This window comes from Mercenaria mercenaria, chromosome 1 (genome assembly GCF_021730395.1).
Source record: "Mercenaria mercenaria strain notata chromosome 1, MADL_Memer_1, whole genome shotgun sequence".
Taxonomy (NCBI): Eukaryota; Metazoa; Mollusca; class Bivalvia; order Venerida; family Veneridae; genus Mercenaria; species Mercenaria mercenaria.
The window spans coordinates 63004806-63029604 of NC_069361.1; the positions used below are offsets into that span (position 1 = coordinate 63004806).

Below are 24799 nucleotides of genomic sequence, written 5' to 3' on the forward strand. Positions count from 1 at the left end.
GCTAAAATGAGCTCACTCTTCAAGTTCTCAGAATCGTTTGGATTGTTATCATGACACTAATTACGTTCAGTCAAGAAAAAATGTCATTCTTTTTTCAGCTGATAAATGAAATCAAGTATAAAAGCGGCTTCATAGTGTCAAACATGCAACATGCAATGATGTTATTAACCAGTCCAGATCATTAACTTGTTATTTTCTTTTCTTTTGTTGAGTTTAACGCCATTATATTATGCTGCTACATTGTATTTTGTTTCTGTACTTCACACTAGCATTAACCTGTTCTCCAACTTCTCCTTTTCTTGTACCAAAGACGGGTTTTCGATTTCATCACAGCGCCGAATACATATAATAATGTATTCTATTTAAAACATTGATATATATATATATGCTATTTATACAGATTCATTCATGATCATTATATAGCCTGAGGGGGGCTATTAACGATACGGTGTGTAAAATATTCAGGTGAGATTACACTTGTTTTTATAACGGTAAGATATATAATTGTATATTTAAAGCATAAATCGTGGTATTTACGTCGTAGGACACAATATTTCTAAAAAAAAAGTAGAATAATCATGCTGGTTTACAGTGTGTGTTACCATATTCATCATTGTGTAAGGATCAATCCATGCGATAATACAATATAGTGTTCACATTGTTGTTTTCTGCATAGATATTGCAATTATTGTTTTCCACTTATTATGTTATTTCCTGCTTATGCAGTGTTTTGTTTCCTCAGTGTGTTATTTCCTGCTTATGCAGTGTTTTGTTTCCTCAGTGTGTTATTTCCTGCATAGATAATAGGGACATCACAACGTATTGCTGTTTCCTGCATATATACCAAAATTTATTGTTTCCCCAGTGTGTTGTTTCCTGCATAGATAATAGATATCACAACGTACGGCTGTTTCCTGTATAGATATCACAATTTATTGTATCCTCAGTGTGTTGTTTTCAGCTTTCTAAGCATGTTGTTTCCTGCATAGATATCACAATTTATTGTTTCTGCAGTGTGTTGTTTCTTGCATAGATAATAGGGACATCACAACGTATTGCTGTTTCCTACATATATACCAAAATTTATTGTTTCCTCAGTGTGTTGTTTCCTGCATAGGTAATAGATATCACAACGTACGGCTGTTTCCTGCATAGATATCACAACTTATTGTATCCTCAGTGTGTTGTTTTCAGCTTTCTAAGCATGTTGTTTCCTGCATAGATATCACAATTTATTGTTTCTGCAGTGTGTTGTTTCTTGCATAGATAATAGATATCACAACATATTGCTGTTTCCTGCATAGATATCAAATTTATTGTTTCCCAGTGTGTTGTTTTCAGGATAGATAATAGATATACACAACTAGGTGTTTCCTGCATAGATATCACAATTTATTGTTCCCAGTGTTGTTTTGCTTTCTAAGCATGTTGTTTCCTGCATAATATACAATTTATTGTTTCTGCAGTGTGTTGTTTCTTGCATAGATAATAGATATCACAACATACTGCTGTTTCCTGCATAGATATCACAATTTATTGTTTCCTCAGTGTGTTGTTTTCATGATAGATAATAGATATCACAACATATTGCTTTCTAAGCATGTTGTTTCCTGCATAGATATCACAATTTATTGTTTCCGCAATATGTTGTTTTCTGCATTAGATAAAGATATCACAACGTATGCTTTCAACATGTTGTTTCCTGCTACAATTAGCAATAGTATTGTTTCTCACATTTGTTTTCTGATAGATAATAGCTATGACAATCATTTTTTCTCAATAGTTATTTCCTGCATATATGCAATGTATTGTTTCATCAATATGTTGTTTTCTGCATAGATATTAGATATCAAATTATGTTTGTTCAATATGTTGTTTCCTGCATATGCAATGTATTGTTTCATCAATATGTTGTTTTCAGCATATTAGATATCACAATGTAGTATTTGTTCAATATGTTGTTTCCTGCTAATGCAATGTATTGTTTCCTCAATATGTTGTTTTCTGCATAGATATTAGATATCACAATTTAGTGTTTGTTCAATATGTTGTTTCCTGCTAATGCAATGTATTGTTTCCTCAATATGTTGTTTTCTGCATTGATATTAGATATCACAATTCAGTGTTTATTCAATATGTTGTTTCCTGCATATGCAATGTATTGTTTCATCAATATGTTGTTTTCAGCATAGATATCACAATTCAGTGTTTGTTCAATATGTTGTTTCCTGCATATGCAATGTATTGTTTCCTCAATATATTGTTTTCTGCATAGATATTAGATATCACAATTTAGTATTTGTTCAATATGTTGTTTCCTGCATATGCAATGTATTGTTTCCTCAATATATTGTTTTCTGCATAGATATTAGATATCACAATTTAGTATTTGTTCAATATGTTGTTTCCTGCATATGCAATGTATTGTTTCATCAATATATTGTTTTCTGCATAAATAATAGATATCACAATGTAGTGTTTGTTCAATATGCTGTTCCCTTCATATGCAATGTATTGTTTTCTCAATATGTTGTTTTCTGTATTGATATTAGATATCACAATTTAGTGTTTATTCAATATGTTGTTTCCTGCATATGCTGTACGTTGTCTGCTCAGAATCTTGAGAATTTTGTTTCCTACATAAATATCACGATGTCTTATCTGCTATTTATGTTGTTTCCTGTATATGGATCAAAATATCTTTCACTAAGGAACAGCATATGCTGTATTTTCACTCGTGGCTATGTCACTCGTGAAACTATTACATCTGGTGTTCACTCGTGAAAGATATTTCAATCTTACACTGAAACAATGTTTTGTGAACCTAGTTGCTGTCCTGCATATTGTATTTCAGTAGGAAATATCAACAGCTTGTATATAAAGTATTTGCTTTTCCTGCTTCAATGCGAGAACAGTTAAAACCAAAATTGACACTCGAATGACAAACACACATTTGACGGAGTATGAAAGTTCAACGAATTTGCTTATTTGTATAAGTTATAATATCCGTGCGACTGTATCAGATTTAATCACATTCAAATATAATCAAATTTACATTAACATTGATTTTTTGCTACCATTAATCAAAATAATTGTAATGTGTAATTTTCACAACTACAAATTGAGTAAAAACTTGTTAAAACCATCTCTCAATAGTTTCCAGCTGATTTGTCGGTCAATGTACTAAACTATCGCCCGAGGTCCGAAGGACAGAGGGTCAATAGTTTTGGCCGTTTACCGGTAAACAATTCAATAAGTGTTTTATCACATTTGTATTTAACATCAGAAATTAATTTTCACAGTTTTATTTTTTTTTTAATTTTTGACTAATTAGCTCAGTAAACGTGTGTTGAATGTAGACCTGAAATTTTCCGCAATTTATGGACCGGTGAATTATACAAGAAGCCATGCAATAATAATTAACAGAAGTTTCTGTATATTTGAGAAGCACTTTCTCAATAGTTTGGAATAAAATATGAAGAACTCAAACTTTACAACTTAATAATGCGGGATAACGCATATTTTTTTGGTATTTTAAAATCTGCAGCATCCATCGGGCACCAACAAATCCCTTGGGGTTCTGCAGATGGTTTTGTCGTCCAAACTTTATCTGGCCGGTTGACAAACGGTCTTTTATCTCTGACTTAGCAACAACAGAGGCAACTTTTAAAATGAACTGAATAAATCAAATATTGTTTCTGTATTAATGAGTATTGATAAATGAACGCATATCATGTAACGATCATACTATTTTAAGATAGCATCCGGTTTTCAAAGGCAATTTACACGCGAGTTAGAATTTATGGGAACACAATAAACATCCTTTTGAGCTCTAAATTAGAAAAGACTGTAATATCTTTTTTTCCGCATTTTTTCCTTCTTATATTACCTAAGATATGTAATGACCAAGACGTCAAGCTTATGATAAAATTTATTATGCTAATGCTCAAGATAGTAAACACCAACAATGACGCCACGTATAGGCCTATCTACACGCGGCGAACAACCTGTATGGTTGATGTGAGTAATGCACACGAGGATAGCCCGTTCAATACAAGCTAAAATCATTTGCTATAAAACCTTCAATGTATGCATGTATATGTTTATAAACCAAGTCTTACTTATGGAGGATCATAGACATTTTTTTATATTCTACATAGGTATACTGATAAAAAACTTACTCCGTCATTATGATATTTGCAAATGTAATCGCAAAAAAACTATTACACTAGCTGACCATTACGTTATGGAGAAAGAACATGTTCCATAACACCAACAAACTTAACAATGAATGGGTGTAAATTTAGTATCAGACTGTAGTAATATCAAGCGGGTTAGCTCTTTTGATCATTCAAACACCATTTAAGACGTTGTGACAAATATTGGCATCTTTTTAATAAAGTCTAATGCTATTTTTAAAAATGTTTTCGTTCTATATTTAATTAAATGGCAATATTTCAAAAATGCCTCAAACAAAACAGAACAAAACAGAACATGGACTTTGCACATTGTTGCAATGAAACACAAACAACAAACTGTCTCCTCCAACTGGACAATACACTGGTAACTACAATTGTTATCAGGAATTAAGAAGACCGAGTTATTTATTGATTAAAGAATTGATATGTGTACACAACAATGTATGAGAACCAAGCAATATGTTCGTAATTTTGATAACGTTTAGAACGCGGAATTAAGTGTGTATACGAATTTCATTCCGTTTTATATAAATTTCAATTTTGATAGTTCAGTGTTGTTCAGTCAGCCATTGAAAAAGTAGTGTGTTCACTCTGAGTAAGTAAAACTTTTCAAACCTGCATTTATACAAGTTCGATTACTAAGTCATACGTGCATGTTTACACGTTTTCAAACCAAAATTTCTCTACTTACAAAATGACCTTTCTACTTTTTGATTGTGTTTTTGTTTTAGCTTGAGTTCACGTTTTCTTATACAAGACACACTAAAATATGGAACCCTGAGTTTAGGTTGCAAAACGCAATCTTTAGTGTTTACAAACATGATGTTTACGAAAACGAACTGTACTGTCGGCCGTTTATGTGATAAACAGTTTCATATTTTGTATGTTTTCAGTTAACATGGTGAAGAAACAGCAAACCTGAGGAACCAGATGTGATGGTCCAATTAGTAACGTTACATGTGGAATAAATTGGTTTTAAGTGTCCGCAATAATTGTCAATGTTCTGGAATCGCTGCGGTGTTTATAACTGGATACCTAATCAATACCATACTTCATAAAATGAAGAACATTTCTCAGGAAACTCTTGTGTTTGTGGTTTTTGTATTAATAATTCACAAGCTGTGTGCATCATCTGTTCTCGATGAAAGCACGTGTTATTGTCTTCATGAAGAAATAGCAGCGCTCAGAAATCCCGTGCATATAGAACCTACGGTTATAAGTGGAGAAAGAGTTTATTTGTTAGCGGAACAACTCGGAGTGATACACGAATATCATCCCGGGGCTTCTGTGAACAAACTTCGGACCTACATAGATATTTCAGATCGGGTTGTCTGTAAACGCGAACTATATGAAGAAAGAGGTTTGTTGGGTTTCGCATTACATCCAAAGTTTGAATATAATGAAAAATTATATACATACACCATACGATCGATAAATAACAAAGATTATGTGGCTGTTAGTGAAATAACAAAGAAAGATGTGACTAGAGAGAAAACTTTGATGCTGATAGAACAACCTGGGGACAGGAGAAATGGTGGTCAGGTAGGAAGATTATAAATCACTCTTTCCTTCCATTTATTCAAGAAGAAAAGTTCCGCGAGACAGGTAAATGAAAAAATTGCAGCTGTGAATATGCCTAAATGTCTAAATTTCTAAATTCTAAAAATTCTAAATTTAATTTCAGCTGTTCATACAAAATTTTACAGCTATAAAAGACCTGTATTTTTCAAACTTACAGTCGTGATAATTGATTTTAGAGCCGTAGATTTCATTTTAAAGATGTTAATTGACTGTTAAAAAAACCCTGTATAACCGATTAAAATGAAAGCTGTAAATGCCTAAAGTAACAGCCACAGAAATGTTACAGGCATTGGGAGGGGGACAGACATTATTTTATATAGAGGACGGATTACACCAAACCGGAAGTGACTACTCAGTGTTACATGTGAAGTAATCCAAAATGTAGTTCCATGCTATGGATGAAATCTGGTATAATGAGTGACATGAGGAGGTGACAGTTAAATTTTTGGCTTATGTTTATTGCTTATAGTATTGAGAATAGATCTAGACCATTTTCATCATAAATTTCTTGAAATAAGTTTTATTCTTTGCGAAAAATGTCTACCTACGCGTAACTGCTAAACGGCTGTTTTCATGGGGGCATTTTTAGAGGGTGATGTTTCTCAGAACAGATTATTTTTCTAATATTCAACATAACATGTCAATATTTTTCTATTTTTGATAAGAAGACATGTTATACTAAATGACCATATATGGTTTTCATATCATTGAAATGCTCTAAAGTGCTGAAAATGAGGTCTGAATGTTTTGTTATTAATATGAAATAAATAAGGAATTGAATTGGTAGAATGTAACCTATAGAGGACGAAAACAGAGATACAAACAGTTTAAGGATGATTAACAATCTCTAGAAAAGGCATCAGTTACTAATCAATGACACAGTAAGTAATGAAGCAAAAGGAATGTATTTACAGCATTCAACAGTAACAAGGTAAAAAATATGCAACATTAGTTTTGATAAAAGTATCTTTGTCATGAAAGCATATAACAATCGTGTCATTGTCTCTTTTACACTTAGCAGGCTAAAACATATTGTATATACTAAATGTCTTTGTCTATACAACTCCGTTTATAACTATATAACACACACTCTGTTGCAGTTATAAATCCATCTGGTGCCCTATAAATTTCAGCTGTATCCGCCAAATTGTATTAAAAATGGCTGACAATACTCCTGTTTATCTCCAAAAATTTGGACATGAAAGTATTACAGCTGTAAGATTCGACAGTAAAAGTTTTACATCTGCATTGGGTGTTTTACACCTGTAAAATTCAACTGTATATCTGTTCAGGTTTCATTTACAGGTCTTTTACACAAGAGATTTTAAAACATAGGTCTTTTGCAGACGATTTACAGCTATAAAACTGGTCCCATTTTCGTACATGTTCCACCAAAATACATTAAAGATGGCAGACAGAACTCAAGTTTCCCTCCAAAAACGATTTAGATCTAGAGATGTAATTGAGAGACATGAAAGTTTTACGTAACTTTTACGAAATCATTTTGTTTAAACGAAATAAAAAAAAGTCTCACATTACCTAATTGGAAAAAATGTGTGTAACATGTCACTTTAGGGGCACCGTATTTTACGGCTGCAAGTTTCGACTGTAAAATTTTCACAACTGTTTTTTTGAGACCTGTAGCATGTGCATGTAGGACAGACAGGGTAGGGAAAGAGCAGACATGCAGCATGTGCAAGTAGGACAGACTAGGGAAACAGCAGACATGTAACATGTGAAAGTAGGACAAACTAGGAAAACAGCAGACATGTAGCATGTGCAAGTAGGACAGACAGAGTAGGGAAAGAGCAGACATGCAGCATGTGCAAGTATGCAGCATGTGCAAGTATGGCAGACTAGGACAGTAGACATGCGACATGTGCAAGTAGGACAGACTAGGAAAACAGCAGACATGTAGCACGTGCAAGTAGGACAGACTAGGGAAACAACATAAATATAGCATGAACATGTAGAACAGACTAGGGAAACAGCAGACATGTAGCATGAACAGGTAGAACAGACTATGGAAACAGCAGACATTTAGCATGAACAGGTAGAACAGACTATGGAAACAGCAGACATGTAGCATGAACAGGTAAAACAGACTATGGAAACAGCAGACACGTAGCATGAACAGGTAGAACAGACTATGGAAACAGCAGACATGTAGCATGAACAGGTAGAACAGACTATGGAAACAGCAGACATGTAGCATGAACAGGTAGAACAGACTATGGAAACAGCAGACATGTAGCGTGTGCAAGTATGACGGACAGAGTAGGGAAAAAGCAGACATGCAGCATGTGCAAGTAGGATAGACAAGGGAAACAGCAGACATGTAGCATGAACAGGTAGAACAGACTAGGGAAACAACAGACATGTAGCATGAACAAGTAGAACAGACTAGGGAAACAGCAGACATGTAGCATAAACAGGTAAAACAGACTAGGGAAACAACAGACATGTAGCATGAACAGGTAGAACAGACTATGGAAACAGCAGACATGTAGCATGAACAGGTAGATAGACTAGGAAACAGCAGACATGTAGCTGATGCAAGTAGAGACAGATAGGGAAAAAGCAGACATAGCAGATGTGCAAGTAATAGACAGGGAAAGGCAGAATGTAGCATGACAGTAGAACAGACTAGGAAACACAGCATGTGAAACAAGTAGAACAGACTAGGGAAACAGCAGACATGTAGCATGAACAGGTAGAACAGACTAGGGAAACAGCAGACATTAGCATGAACAAGGTAGAACAGACTAGGGAAACAGCAGACATGTAGCATGATCAGGTAGAACAGACTTGGGGAACAGCAGACATGTAGCATGAACAGGTAGAACAGACTAGGGAAACAACAGACATGTAGCATGAACAGGTAGAACAGACTAGGGAAACAGCAGACATGTAGCATGAACAGGTAGAACAGACTAGGGAAACAGCAGACATGTAGCATGAACAGGTAGAACAGACTAGGGAAACAACAGACATGTAGCATGAACAGGTAGAACAGACTTGGGGAACAGCAGACATGTAGCATGAACAGGTAGAACAGACTAGGGAAACAGCAGACATGTAGCATGAACAGGTAGAACAGACTTGGGGAACAGCAGACATGTAGCATGAACAGGTAGAACAGACTAGGGAAACAGCAGACATGTAGCATGAACAGGTAGAACAGACTTGGGAAACAGCAGACATGTAGCATGAACAGGTAGAACAGACTAGGGAAACAGCAGACATGTAGCATGAACAGGTAGAACAGACTAGGGAAACAGCAGACATGTAGCATGAACAGGTAGAACAGACTAGGGAAACAACAGACATGTAGCATGAACAGGTAGAACAGACTAGGGAAACAGCAGACATGTAGCATGAACAAGTAGAACAGACTAGGGAAACAGCAGACATGTAGCATGAACAGGTAGAACAGACTAGGGAAACAGCAGACATGTAGCATGAACAGGTAGAACAGACTAGGGAAACAGCAGACATGTAGCATGAACAGGTAGAACAGACTTGGGGAACAGCAGACATGTAGCATGAACAGGTAGAACAGACTAGGGAAACAACAGACATGTAGCATGAACAGGTAGAACAGACTAGGGAAACAGCAGACATGTAGCATGAACAGGTAGAACAGACTAGGGAAACAGCAGACACGTAGCATGAACAGGTAGAACAGACTAGGGAAACAGCAGACACGTAGCATGAACAGGTAGAACAGACTTGGGAAACAGCAGACACGTAGCATGAACAGGTAGAACAGACTTGGGAAACAGCAGACATGTAGCATGAACAGGTAGAACAGACTAGGGAAACAGCAGACACGTAGCATGAACAGGTAGAACAGACTTGGGAAACAGCAGACATGTAGCATGAACAGTAGACAGACTGAACAGACTAGTAACAGTGAACACTGGGAAACAGCAGACACGTAGCATGAACAGGTAGAACAGACTGGGAAACAGCAGACACGTAGCATGAACAGTAGAACAACTAGGAACACAGACATTAGCATGAACAGTAGAAAGACTGGAAACAGCAGACATGTAGCATGAACAGTAGAACAGACTAGGGAAACAGCAGACATGTAGCATGAACAAGGTAGAACAGACTAGGGAAAACAGCAGACATGTAGCATGAACAGGTAGAACAGACTAGGGAAACAGCAGACATGTAGCATGAACAGGTAGAACAGACTTGGGGAACAGCAGACATGTAGCATGAACAGGTAGAACAGACTAGGGAAACAGCAGACATGTAGCATGACAGTAAACAGACTAGGAAACGCAGACATGTAGCATGAACAGGTAGAACAGACTAGGGAAACAGCAGACATGTAGCATGAACAGGTAGAACAGACTAGGGAAACAACAGACATGTAGCATGAACAGGTAGAACAGACTTGGGAAACAGCAGACATGTAGCATGAACAGGTAGAACAGACTAGGGAAACAGCAGACATGTAGCATGAACAGGTAGAACAGACTAGGGAAACAGCAGACACGTAGCATGAACAGGTAGAACAGACTTGGGAAACAGCAGACACGTAGCATGAACAGGTAGAACAGACTAGGGAAACAGCAGACACGTAGCATGAACAGGTAGAACAGACTAGGGAAACAGCAGACACGTAGCATGAACAGGTAGAACAGACTGGGAAACAGCAGACACGTAGCATGAACAGGTAGAACAGACTTGGGAAACAGCAGACAGTAGCATGAACAGTAGAACAGACTAGGAAACAGCAGACATGTAGCATGCAGGTAAACAGACTGGGAAACACAGACATGTAGCATGAACAGGTAGAACAGACTAGGGAAACACAGACATGTAGCATGACAGTAGACAGACTGGGAAACAGCAGACATGTAGCATGAGCAAGTAGAACAGACTAGGAAACAGCAGACATGTAGCATGTGCAAGTAGGACGGGAAACAGCAGACATGTAATATGAACAAATAGGACAAACTAGGAAAACATCAGACATGTAACATGGGCAAGTAGGATAGACTAGGAAAACATCAGACATGTAACATGGGCAAGTAAGATAGACTAGGAAAACATCAGACATGTAACATGGGCAAGTAAGATAGACTAGGAAAACATCAGACATGTAATACGACAAATAGGACAAACTAGGAAAACGCAGACATGTAACATGGCAGTAGAATAGCTAGGAACACATATGAATACAACAATAGGACGATGGAACAGCAGAATGAAACGAAAATAGGAGACTAGGAAACTCAGACATGTAACATGGGCAAGTAGGAAACACTAGGGAAACAGGAAAAATTTAACATGAGTAAGTAGGACAGACTAGGAAACATCAGACATGTAACATGAACAAGTAGGAAAGACTAGGAAAAACTCAGACATGTAACATGGGTAAGTTGGACAGACTAGGAAAAATTCAGACATGTAACAGGAACAAGTAGGAAAGACAGGTAGGACGGAAAATAACAGGCATGTAGCATGTGCAGGTAGGACACACTAGTGATAAAGCAGGCATGTAGCATGTGCAGGTAGGACGGGAAACAGCAGACATGTAGCATGTGCAGGTAGGACGGGAAACAGGAGACATGTAGCATGTGCAGGAAGGACGGGAAACAGGAGACATGTAGCATGTGCAAGTACATGTACACTAGAGATTAAGCAGACATGTAGCATGGGCAGGTAAAACATAAGGGGGGAATACATCCAGGTATGTAGTATGTGCGGTACCGGTTGGGTTGGGGAAATACGGATAAAAAGCGACCAGGTATGGTCCATGGACATATCGGACTATCAAAGGACACAGTGGGCATAAAGTACAAAGGTATCACTTGCTATTTGAGAGTTGTTTTTGTGAAAATGTTTATTTGATATGACCTGGTCAAGATTCATTATCAGTTTGCTGTTTTCTTCCTATATCTAAACTGAATCTTTTACCCGATATTTGCAGTTGTTGTTTGGAGATGATGGATTCCTCTATATATTTGTTGGTGATGGTGGTCCGGCTGAAGAAAGAGATAATCAGGCTCAGAATGGGTAATTTGCTGAAATAACATTTCGTATGTTTGATGATTTATGCATATATGTAAAGGGGATACATGTACTAGTAAAAAATCTTTTTAAGAAATGTCGAGCGCAACTTCCAGTCATGTCGGTTCAGTGCCAAGATTGTTCGTTATTTAGTATCCACTCCATTTAATCCCTGAAACAATGTTGTATTAGGCTACTTGGCATAAATGGCCCCAGCAAAGAAAGAACGTAACATTCGGTCATGTGGTTCAAGGTCAAGGTCGCACTTAATAATATGGGAAATCTGTCGTCAGAATTTTATGTATGCTCCATATATCTTAACAAAACTGTTATGCGTGACGCGGTGTTGACTGAAAGAAAGATCGTAATAATACATTGTGTAGAACTCGTCTTTCAGTCATATTCGTGTAAGGTCAAGGTCACATTGAGACCAAGGGCCAAATAAGCAGGGTTTTTTTTTCTTTGACGTACTTCATTTTTCCCCTGAGCATTTTTTTTTATCATTTTTCAGTCAGATTACACTCTGATATGTACAGCATATGTCACAGTATGCAGAGGAACAGAGTGCCACTTTCAGTCAAGTTTGTACAGAGTTATACTCTGAAGTCATTAGTACATATAACATCATATCTAAAACATACAGATTCAGGTAGACTAGTTTCAGGGAGAGACGCATGGTTTCAGAGAAAAAAAAGTTTGTTTTTTCCACACGCAATCAGCTACCAGGACCAAACGTGCTAGGGTGTGACCGCATTTTGAAAATGTGAACTTTAACTTGATAGTTACATTCGTGACAGAATCGGAGAAATTATTGAAAGTAATTGATACAATACATCAAACGAAATTATATCTTTTAACTTAATTCCATCTTATCTCAGCTCTACACTGACGATAAGAATGTGATGATATAATGAATGTAAAAAAATGTTCAAGTACTGTGAAATATTTTAGAGACAGTTTTCTTGGAAAAGTTCTGCGTGTAGATGTAGACAAGACAACAATTGCTGACTACAGGTATCGTTATTACGACATTCCACAAGATAATCCGAAGAAAAGTGACTGGAGACAGGAAGTGTTTGCAGTGGGCACAAGAAATATGTGGAGATGTAGTAAGGACGATGGGGACAGGCAGGGTAGGACATTTTTGCCAGATTTTATATTGTTCTTGATTAACCATTATATTTTGCTGTGTTTGCGGTTCACTGAAACGCCCCAAACTGGGGAAAAGTCAAATAGTCCATGCATATTTGATGAAAATGTAACTTTCGCATGTTTCTGTTCTTAGAAAGATCGGAAAATGACGTCATCTGTCCCCCCATCAATTAACAAAAATAATTATGATAATATATGTATTGAAACAAATAAAGACAAAATGGTTTTGATATAAACTAGGGTTTTTCACGTTATTAATTTGTCACCCAAAAAGAAAAGAGAAAAGAAAATGTGACTGCACATAATAATTAATATGTTGTTGAAATTACGTTATGAAACCACAGAAAACATCTTTTACATATTACCAGTGCAAAAAACGTCAGATATTTGAAGCGGAGCTGTTCATAATTACTACCATGTTTTGTTTTTGCAAAATCTGACCAATGGTTGAGACTATCATCCACTGAACCCATGCACCACTGGTAGTGCTAAGCTTTTCACAAAACTAACGGATTGTGCGAATTCTTATAACTGCGGTGTTTTATTTCTTATATCGATCTTATAACAACGTATTATTCTATATAATACATAGAAAATGCCAAACCCACATATCAACTAAGAGCACTTAGAAAATACAGAACACAGTTTCCATTTGGCGCAAATTGAAAATATTGAACCCAGTGATTAATAACTAAATTCCACCTTTATCGGTGAGTTATTGAGTTCACACAATGCGATTTACTTTTGATAACATCGGAATATTCCATATCGGAGATAAATGGGCGTAAAGTTAATTAACAAAAAGCAATTTTCTCTGTCCTTAATATAGGTAGGGTTGGTAAGCTCGTGATTTACTACAATATCAAAAGATACAAAATGTACAATGTAACCTTGTTATGACACGTCCACCTATAACATGCGTTACGTTAACCGTGAATATCGGTGGAACCCGAATTTCTGTTTGATCTGCACGATACTTTACAAAGACGTGGGAACTAGTTCCCTTAGTTCCATACTTCAAATGAAAGTACTAGTATTATACCCTGTTATTCTAGTAATTCCATAAACTGCACGCGTGATAGCGTTTCAACGTTCAAACATAAAAGGTAAAGTGTTTGGTAAAACTTACTGAATAGGAACGCCTTCCCGACTTCAAATCGTGGCAAAGAGCCGGTCCGGCTAGATAAATCACAGTGCTATGAATCCAGGTCGTGAGTTCGAGATTGACAGAAGACAAATATGCCAGAAGTCATTCATCCTCCACCAATGTGTCGTCTCGGGAAGTTGTCAGTTACTTGCAGAGAACGCGACAATACTAAGATATCCTTTACATAACTATAATTATAATTGTTGGGTAATGATGATATATAAGCTGGTCAAATTTAACTATGATATTTCTATTTGATGAAAAATCGATTGATTTTCATGATGGCAGGAAAACGGAAAGGAAGAATATTCTGTGGCGATCTTGGTTCTTCGCTGGCAGACGAACTGACTGAGCTAAAGAAGGGAGGTAACTACGGTTGGCCTTACATGGAGGGAAATATATGCAGGAACAGTACCATGTGCCAACAAATAGGTAAATTTTCAAATAGATCGTCACTGAAGTGAAAAATTATGTCATACTATATTATAGGCCAACATCGTACTTCTTCGATGTTGCTGCATGTTGTCTAAGTGTTATCTAAGTGTACTAGTATGCGAACAAAATTGACTTCAGTAACTACATACAAGGCATACATACATTGTAGCTTTTGTACATCGACGATCTTTTCTTCTCGTCTTTTTTCAGTTGGGTCTAGATTTAGGCAATCATTGCAAGTGTACCTTAAATAGCCGAGTTTTGTCAAATATTTTTGTTTGTTTTTCACTGATATTTTTAATGTTTTAACTACTTCATTCAGCCGGCGATACAGTTGCCCCTCTGTATGAATTTCGTCGGAACGATACGTCATCGCGAGTTACAGCAGTTGTTGGCGGCCCTTTGTATAGAGGAACTCTATTCCCAGAAATCTATGGGCAGCTGCTTTATGGAGATTACACAGTTGGGTAATTAAAGTACATTTCTCTCGTAAATAAATAATATCGTGACAAAATCTTCAGACAATAGTTCCTAACGAGAAACACAGGAAATAATCACCATTATCAGTGTATCGGCAAATCACATTATTTGCCTTTGAAACGAAAACATATTTTTTTTCTTCCGTGATATACTTTCATTATCGACAATTGACAGACAATTGATATGATAACCATCTACTGACAATCAGTCTGAAAACATGTTTGCTGTTTGTTGTCCGATTTTCAATGGCGCTAGTTCACAACAGGCATCATGTAAAAAAATGTTTGTTATTCACCAGTTTCCTTCGTGACGTAGACTTTTCGGGGCTCTTCATTTCTAATTTATATAGTTATATACCACTGTTTGTGGCATCAGTTAGTCTAACCTTGATGCTGATGTTGAATTCATAGAACTAGTATTGGTTCTTTTGGCTTGAAAGGGAACTTCACTTTTCGCTATCATACCCAACTTTTTTCTTCTTAGGCGTCTTATCAAGCCATCCGCAGCGGGGTGCGAGAAGAGCCGCCGCAGAGACTTTCCGATATCAGACAGACCAGAGATTTACATTGAAATATAGAAGGATTAAATTTTGTTTCGACCATTCTTATTTCCTGTTCTGATATTTAAATTTATCACTGTTCCTACCATAAAATTCATTTTCTTATCTTTCCACTGGTGTATTTTTTATCAATGTAACACTATTTCTTCTTGCTTCCAATTTCATTTGAAACCAACCATAGTATTTCCCTATATAACCTATATAAAATGCAAGCAAAACACGTTTTTCGCTTACTTTAAAGGACATTTAATACTGTTTCTCCTCTGAAACAATTTTTATCACTGTTATGACGTGAAAGTATAACAAACAAAGAAAATGATGATTAAAAAATATTTAAAGTAATTCAATAGCATCTTGCTTCCATTTGCATTCAAAAATGGCTAAAATTGCACGTTAGCCACTCTGCCCAAAATGTCCGAGTTATGTTCGGTTAGCTGATAAGATTATCGGTCTTGCTTGAAGTATTCCGTAGTAGAGGCAAAGATATTAGATCTATTATAGCTGGAATACCATTGTAAAGCTCAAGTTTTTTGGCTGATTGTTTTAAAAATAAAAGATAAGATATTGCCTTTATCCCATTTTCGTTACATAATTATCGTTTATTTCATGTTAAAAAAAGAAAATGGTGTCAAAAATTACTATGTATTTCGGTAAAAGTCAGTCATGTGTCATTGTTACAGTCAAAAAAATGTAAATTTTCTCAACCACGTATCATTGAAATATTCGATTTTAGAATATAACAGATTTAAAATGCCACAAACTACAGTTTATAGTTTTGTAAATTGTAAATCCACGCTTCACTGTGACTGACAGAATATATCGGTTGCATTTTTGCAAAAGTGAAATTAGTGCGTGCGAAATAAAAATAGTATTTTTATGTATTACCAGATTGCTATATGATATAATGGACTAACACATAAATTTAGCACTACTGGAAGTATATAAAATATTCTATTGATTCGAGTGTTTAATTGTAATTATCATACAGTCGAACAAATAGTTGTCAAAAATATTCTAAGTTTAAATGTGAACAGTGGCTTGACATGATATATCTTTTAACTTGATATCTTTTTATTTAAAATAGATTTTAATATTACAGTAATTTTGATCTGAAAGTAAAATATCATATAGCATGTTGGCTGTTTTGCTAATTATCTGGAACAACTGATACGGGGACTGGAAACAGGCATTTATCTTATCTGATGCTGTCGTCCAATCGAAGCGTATGCCGTAGGTTATTCTGCTATTACTCAAACAATTACGCCTTACAGTTTAACTCGTCCTTTCAGTGAAAATCTGGGAAAGCATTTGTTGATTTTTTTGTTGAAAACAAAAGTTCTGCCATGAAATTATTGCCTGCATCTGTTTTTAAATGGAAAATATCTACATTAATGTTACTTTTCGCCCTGTGAAAATGGCTAAATCTAGACTTGTCTTACCCAGAGAGAAAGATGTCGTTTTTTACATGATATTTGCCTTGTTGATTCAGAGTATTTAGAATAAAAAAATTAGGACATATTTTAATGAAATAACAAGTCAAAACTGTAAACTGTTGCCTGAAAATATTTGTTTATAATATTGCTCTGTTCTTCACCATTTAAATGCGTGTTAAACCTAGATGATTTTCTGCAGTTTTATCTAAAAGTTCGGAATACTAAATGTAACTTCGTTGTCGGCCTTTTTTTAAAAAAAAAATTGTTATTTTAATTTAAATACATTGTATTTTTCACACATCAGTTTTAAATTAAATTTATTAAACTAATTTTTGGAGTTTAAACAACAATTTCGTTTGAAACATTCCCTACGTTCAAGAAGAATGTTTGTTTCTGTATGTAGAAATCTGACATTATAAACAATAATTATAATTATGGCTCTACAAGATTAAGCAAAGTGTCAGCTTTCTGTTATTTTCCATTTTTTTTTTCAAATCCAACAAAAATCGGCCATTTGATAAAGGTTTGAAGTTACGTGGTAAAATATTTCTTCAGGGAAGTGAGCTCGAGTTAATTCATAATAATTAAGCATATCACCACATGCAGTCGCATGCTGTTTTTGCTTCAGAATCCCTTTAGATCAATCTCTGATCATCTAATTATCGCCACTTAACATGTGACTGGTAAACCCTTTGAAAAAATAAGTGTTATAGCTCCATGATTAACATGAGGTAATATGCTAATTACGCGCTAATCGATAGTGGCGAAAACAAAATATCGATCGCTAACGACTGGTCGATATTTACAGGTATGGACGACAGCATAATGTAGGGATAATACACGTTTTTTTGTGTATTAACGTCTGCAGAAGCCCGCGGGATTGTTTGTGACCGAGACCGAAGGTCGAGGTCACAAACATATCCCAAGGGCTTCTGCAGATGTTAATACACTAAACAAACGTGTATTGTCGCTATTCTTGCATAAAAATATATTTCACGGCGATTTATGTATTGTTTTCATACGTGATGACTTGACGATTCCGGTACATTTTTTATTTACCATTCCAGTTGTTCTTGGAAACGGTAAACATGTTTTAAATATCCGTATCCAGGGCCCGGAAATAAACAACGCTATCAAAAGCACCTCCTGAAGATTTTTAAGCGATTTTTTTTATCTCTCATTATTACAAACATAAAATTACCAGTAATTGTTCATATCATTTCACAATTTGGTGGACTCGATCACAATTTCAAGAATAATAACTTTGCATTCGAGTTATATTGAGTACGGACACGCAGTTGGAGTACGGATAAGTACGAACGTAGTGTCAAGTTTCCAAGCTGTTTATATAAATTCTTCGAGAAATTAGATAAAAACATACCGACTGATACTTACCAAAATCATAAATATAATACCTAAAAACGAACAATAGCACAAGTTACACGCGATACTTATTTATTCATAGTTATTTACAATAACTGAACAGACGCTTTGTAAAGGGATTGAACTCTAAGAGAAGCTAGGGCGTACATTGATGGGGGCAGTACGTTTGGGGTTGGAAACAGATACAGCTAAACATACTATGGATTACATTGTATTTATAATGCTACAAGATGTGGTTGTTAAGGAAGAAACAAGACGCAGATACCAAATATCAGTGTGCGTAAAAATACATACATATATCCCTGGCAAAGCATTTCAAAAATAAAAATCGGGTATTAACAGCACGTGAATTGCCTTGTTTGCACACGATTTTTCTCCCGTTAATACATGGGCGGATCCAGTGAAAAAAGTAGTTTTTATGCAAGAATACAGATAAATGTATTGATTTATACGGAGTTTCTACTCCCCGTATTAGACCTTCCTGCTAATTATATATAAGGGTGTACTGTGTTTCTGATTAATAGCAAAGTGTTAAGTATAGTAGCTGTCAGCATGACAATATGATAAAACTTATGTTAACACAGCAGGTAGCCGCGCCTGTATAAGGGTCAGCTATAAAAAGAAAAACTTCATGATGAAATGAAAAGAAAGAAAATGAACTGGATATTTAATTAAATCATCATATTTCTATCCTAAAAATATATCCTAAAACGTTGACTTTTTCGGAAATTATTGAATACTTTTGATCACAGAATTGCGAGTTTACACAACTGCATGCAGTGTGTGCTATCCATACGGATAAATACAACCAGATGTTCTGTTGCGCAATATATCATACTTGATTAACTAAGCAAATGCAAATGCGATAGTGGTCTGATAACCTAAAATTTTAGTACTTAAAATTATGTGACCGGTGTCTTAAATTTTTATTAATATTTTTTCTTTCTGTACTGTTACATATTGTAAATACATGTGTTTTAATTGCTGCAAGTTAAAGTTTCCACAATGCCAGACTGCCTTAGTCCATTTCATAGCCTGTACTCAAAAATGAACTTTCATTAATAAATCGAAAGAAAGCCTTGAAGCAAAATGTTATTTTAACACTAAATATTACAAATCGAGTTTTAAAAGCTTTTGATGAATCAAAATTTTCTTATCCGGATACCTTTACAATTTAAATGTTTTTAATTAAAATTTCAATCACATATCACTGATGAAATGATATTTTTATCATTACAATTCATATGATCATAATTACATCATAGCTATCTTTTCATAAGGTTGGTTATTATTTGAGGTGATCATGAAAATATTTTATCCTGTAAAATTCTTGCATTAATTATACGGACTCCCATTTCGTCTTTCCTTTTCTTTTATAGATGATAATAACACTGTCTATTTGTGAAAAGTAGCCTGGGTTCCAGTCGGTTGATTTTTCATGTGTTTCTGTTCTACTGTTAGAAACTAAACGGGCCAGTAACAGCAACTTTCTCATACACATACGATAGCGCGTATGTTATGACAAAGCAAAAAATATCACCGACTGAATCTCAGGCTAGGTGATAAGATACGTTATTTTATCAAACGGGTAGATAAGGGGAGAAACTCGCATATCTAATTCTTCTTATCAGCGGTAAATACAGGGTACTGTCCCTTGATGAAAGAAGACTTTAGTTTGACATGGTAACATGCAAGACTCTTTATAATGTGTATAACTACGGTGATAGATGAGATATATTTTATCAGGATATTTTGATTAATTGTTTTTTATACTGCTATCTATACATGGATATTTTTCAGCGCATTATCTACTTTAAAAGAGCCTTCAAGAAATGCCATTCAGTCAAGCTGGACGCCCAGCAACTTTACACGTTGTGATAAAAGTATGTGCACGTGTGAAGCACGTGCTCCTCAAAGAACAATGCTACTGTCCTTTGGTCAGACTCACGAAGGTAGTTACATTTGTTTTAATTTTGTAGAAGTAAGGTGTTGATGTAATATGTTGTTACCAAAAGTCTGTGTGATAAAAATCGGTTGCCTAAAATGCGGATCGAATGAACTGTGCGCATTTATTCTCTCTATCTTTTCTGAAACACTTCGCACAACTACTTTTTGTGGCCTAACTGTACAGATAACGTATACACTTTCGCAGTTGAGCAAAGTATTTGAGAAAGTATTCGGAACTAATGGCAGACGTTTTGTGAGGAGGAAGGCACTCATTTTGTTGTCTTCGCACTTGATCTTATGTAAATCCGTCACCTGAATCGGGGCATTTTCACCGTGTGTACGGTATCTAAAAGTCACATGGGTTGGCCACCCTGAGTTAGATTGCTCATAAGAAAAATGTCACACAATACACAATTTTATCGAAATGTAAAGAGGTTGCAGATTGGATTACGCATTTATAGAAACCAGATATGATTGGCTGGTGTTTGACAGATGCACATTTAGTATATAGCGCGTGAGTTTGTTTGCTCGTTCAAGTTTGTTTACAAGAATATCACTTTGCGCAGGCGGTAGGACGTAAATGGTGTCTTTCGGTGGTTTAAGTGAGAAAATTGTGTCTATATCAGTTCATACGACAATTTAACAAAGGATGATTTATTTCATTATGTTGTTTTGAATTACATAAAATGTGCGTAAATGTAAGTACATGCTAAATGCAATTAGTAACTGTAAATAGAGGTCCAATGTCATAAGAACTTAACCCGCAACTGGGAAACTACACTTGTATCAGACAGAACATCACGGTACGTAGTAATCACAATTTACTACTCTAACATGTAAATGTTATAATCTATTTTACAATTACTGATTGCATTTAGCATGTACTTACAATTACGCACATTTTATTTTATTCAATACAACACAATGAAAGAAGTCATCCTTTGTTAAATTGTCTTACGAACTGCTAGCTTGCAAATATATAAAACGTCACAATTGAAAACGGTTCGGCTATCGAACTGTTTTGTGATGACTTTCCTTTTACGTTGGAATGGTATCATACTAGTAACTCTAACGCAGTACAGAGTAACCCAAATAGAGACCAAATTGTCAAGTTTAAAGTTCCCCGTAAGATACTGAAATCGGCTTAAAAAAGAAAAAAATCGGCAATGAAAGGTTCTTGCACTTGTGCTATGCAGTCGCAAGTAAGAATTTATATTTCTTAAGCCTTGACTATCATAAATTTGGTCGAATTGGTACTGTGTTTTATAAAAATCGTTGGAAAAGTGGACTTGAGCAGGACTTGAGCGTTCAATAACTTTTTTTACGGCGCCAGGTACAGACTCAGGGTAAATTGTCGGCAGGAGATAAATAGTGTGGTCACAGAATGCACGCATGCAATGTTTCCAAAGTAAAAGAAAAACTCACTTACTTGGAAAAATATCCGCCCTAGGGTGATGACTTGTCAACAAAATCCGCCATATTTACCCGATAAACACAATTTTCTCACTTAAACCACCAAAAGACATCATTTACGTCCTATCCCCTGTTTGCGGTGAATATTTATAGGTTATTAGCTTTGTACACTGGCACCAGATCAGAAAGAAAATGCCTCCGTACGTGTTATACCCTACCCCTAGGTATTCTATAAGAACCATGGTCATGAACGGGAAAGTGCACTAACCCGTTTCAATCGTACATTTCTCAACTTAAACGCTCAGTTCGGTGAATGGGTACCTAGTATATTGAACAAGCGATAATTTATCTTCCATCGTGCACCAGTCACATTGTCTCAATATTCCATATTGCTGAGATTATCAATATATTTTATGCTTTCGTCAACATTACAGAAAAAACTTGCTTGACCTTCCCTAATGAACATCCGGTCTAGAGGTCACGGCAGTGTGCACATGTTTGGCGAAATGTAAACAAACAAAAACAGAATTAAAAAAATCACAATTTTACACTAAAACTCGAAATGATGAATGAAATTCATCTTGTATATGATCTTTAATTTGAAATCGTACATTGGTCTGCATCTGTTCTGTTTATTTTATTCATTTTGCACATTTATACTGCATTTTCAAATTTTAGCGAACACGTGTAGTAAAATGACGATTGACATAAATTTTCACAACAGCCAATCAGAATGGTTTTGTAATCTAGAACGGAACTTCACCAGGGAAGTTCAAGCAAGTTTTTTGTGTAACGTTGAAATAACTATAAACTACACGTTGTTTTTCTAAGATAAGATGTATTGAAAAAATGTGACCGGTACACAATGGAAGATAAATTACCACTTGTTTGATATCCATAGTACACATTTACCGAACTGCGCGTTTTGAAATGCGCAATTGTAACGGGTTAGTATATTTTCCCGTTCATGACCATGGTTCTTATAGAATACCTAGGGGTAGGGTATAATACGTACGAAGGCATTTTCTGTCTGATCTGGTGCCAGTGGCTTTGTATCGGGAAATATGCACGAGTTCTTCAGTGGAAATATTGCGCGACTTTAAGAGCGCAATATTCTTCCGCTGAAGAACAAGTGCATATTTCCCGATGCAAAGATAATAACCTTTTTATTACATACGCATCTACAGGTATAAATATTATATAAATATCATAAATATGTTCAATAGCTTGATTAGGATTGACAATACTGAACTAAATAGAAAAAATAGTGCAACAACACACACTGAATTACGTCACGCACCCGATATGAAATTCAGACGTCAGTGTATGGAAAAATATTGACGTTTCCGGTACCAGTGTAACTTAACGGGGAATAAAAACGAGTATGTAATAACACGTTCTATGGACTTTCATGTAACCAGTAATCGACCAATAAGATAAGTGGATTTGACGAGCCATGATATAAAACAATTTATACACCATGATAATTTACAGGTGAGTTGTTACTTCTGATGACAGATGAGCCAAACCCTCATAAACCGGCAGGTGCGGTATTAAGTCTAAAACCACAGAAGTAAGTATCAGTCAGTTGAATGTACACCATATATACCTAAAATGTTATTAACTAAAACTAAACATGTCATCAAACTTGGTCTGTAAGCATTTATATAAAGTCGTCACCAAAATTTATACAAATGGGGGCGCTTAGTTTATTCTATGGGGCCGCTAGAGCTAAAAAAGGAAATACCTTTAAACGGCTTCTTTCAAAGAACCGCTGGATGGCTCTTCATCAGGCTTGATCTTTAACATCATAAGGTCCTCTGCCAAACTTGTTCAAATGGAGACACTTAGCCCCTTTAAGGGGCCAATTGAGCTAAAAACTGAAATAACTTCTCATGAAAGGCTGCATGAAGCTTCGTAAGATTTGACGTTTAGCATCAATATTCTAGGTCCTCTCCTAGATTTATCCAAATAGGGACACTTTGAGCAAAAGTATTTGACCTGGGGTCATGGAATATAATAGGAATACTATTCAGCATGTAAGTTGTGAAGCTGGGGTTTTGTTTGGGTTTTCTGTCTGTCAGACCAGAGTTATGTCAAAAACATGCATAAATGGCGTAGAAGTTTGTGTCTCGTGTATCTAAAAAAGTATTTGATTTAGAGTTATAAAACATTAGGGGATGGTTAAATAGTATGGGAAAATGTGCAGTTGGTGTTCTGTTTGAGATTTCACACAATTATGGTCCTTGACTTAGTGAAAAGTCACGAAACTCATTAAGTGCTTAAAATCTGTGTTGCAATACTGCTGGACTATGAAACCATTGGATATTATATCAGCTGTGCATTTGTAAAAATGAGATGATGTTTTGGATTCACTCGCAATGATCCAGAGATATGGCTCTTGATAGTCAAAAAAATGATTAATGGCATATGTGTCCCATGTATTAAACATGTAATTGACTAGAGTCATAAAACATTAGAGGATTTTATATAGCATGTGAAGTTTATGCCCCTGTGTTCTCTTTTGGGATTTAACTCAGCTAGAGTTATGGTCCTTGACTTAGTGAAAAATTCACATCAACTAAGTTGTGTTGCGTACATCACCCAGTCACGAAACCATGTGCAGTGACAGGAATTGGGAACACCTGTTTCCTATGGACACACATCTAGTTATATAGCTTTAATTCTATCTTATGAAAGTTATGCTTTTGTTGCTTTAATTCTGCCTTATAATTATGTTCCACAATCTATATGTTTTAAATCCATTTTTTTTTCTCTTACAGTTCCAAGGTTGTGACTTGTGGAGTGAGCTCGAATCTTCCTACATTGTGGATAAACATTTTATCATGCGCATTGGTTATCTCAGCATATTTGTATAGATTTACTTGATTATTTTATATGAACGTGCTTTATTTCTCATGTTTATTTTTCCACTGAAATAATAAATATACATTATTAATATGCTATTAAATGATTAGATAACATTCCTGAAATTATCAACGAAATAAATCTCATACTTTACCGCCAATTTTTTTTC

At 35.5% G+C, this 24799-nt stretch overlaps 1 protein-coding gene across 4 annotated transcripts; it reads left to right on the top strand.

Annotated features, from left to right (window-relative positions):
* Positions 1-350: 350 nt before the first annotated feature.
* Positions 351-24799, top strand: LOC123545541 (HHIP-like protein 1). Of its 4 annotated transcripts, none has more exons than XM_045331869.2 (9): positions 351-465; positions 5093-5741; positions 11734-11819; positions 12765-12946; positions 14401-14544; positions 14870-15014; positions 20203-20354; positions 23257-23335; positions 24546-24799. In XM_045331869.2, the coding sequence occupies exons 2-9, from the start codon at positions 5157-5159 to the stop codon at positions 24649-24651; spliced, it is 1479 nt and encodes a 492-aa protein (XP_045187804.2). In that variant the 5' UTR covers positions 351-465; positions 5093-5156; the 3' UTR covers positions 24652-24799. The 4 variants fall into 4 exon arrangements, with proteins under 4 accessions (XP_045187804.2, XP_045187803.2, XP_045187802.2 ...); XM_045331868.2 differs by having other exon boundaries at positions 439-491; XM_045331867.2 differs by lacking the exon at positions 351-465 and adding an exon at positions 4655-4794.

Excerpts from the sequence above, each read along its gene's own strand:
- LOC123545541 (XM_045331869.2), top strand. The coding sequence starts at position 5,157 with ATGTGGAATAAATTGGTTTTAAGTGTCCGCAATAATTGTCAATGTTCT. Across the intron at positions 12,947-14,400 it reads GGACGATGGGGACAGGCAGG|GAAAACGGAAAGGAAGAATA; the intron begins GTAGGACATTTT and ends TCATGATGGCAG. Across the intron at positions 20,355-23,256 it reads CTTTGGTCAGACTCACGAAG|GTGAGTTGTTACTTCTGATG; the intron begins GTAGTTACATTT and ends GATAATTTACAG.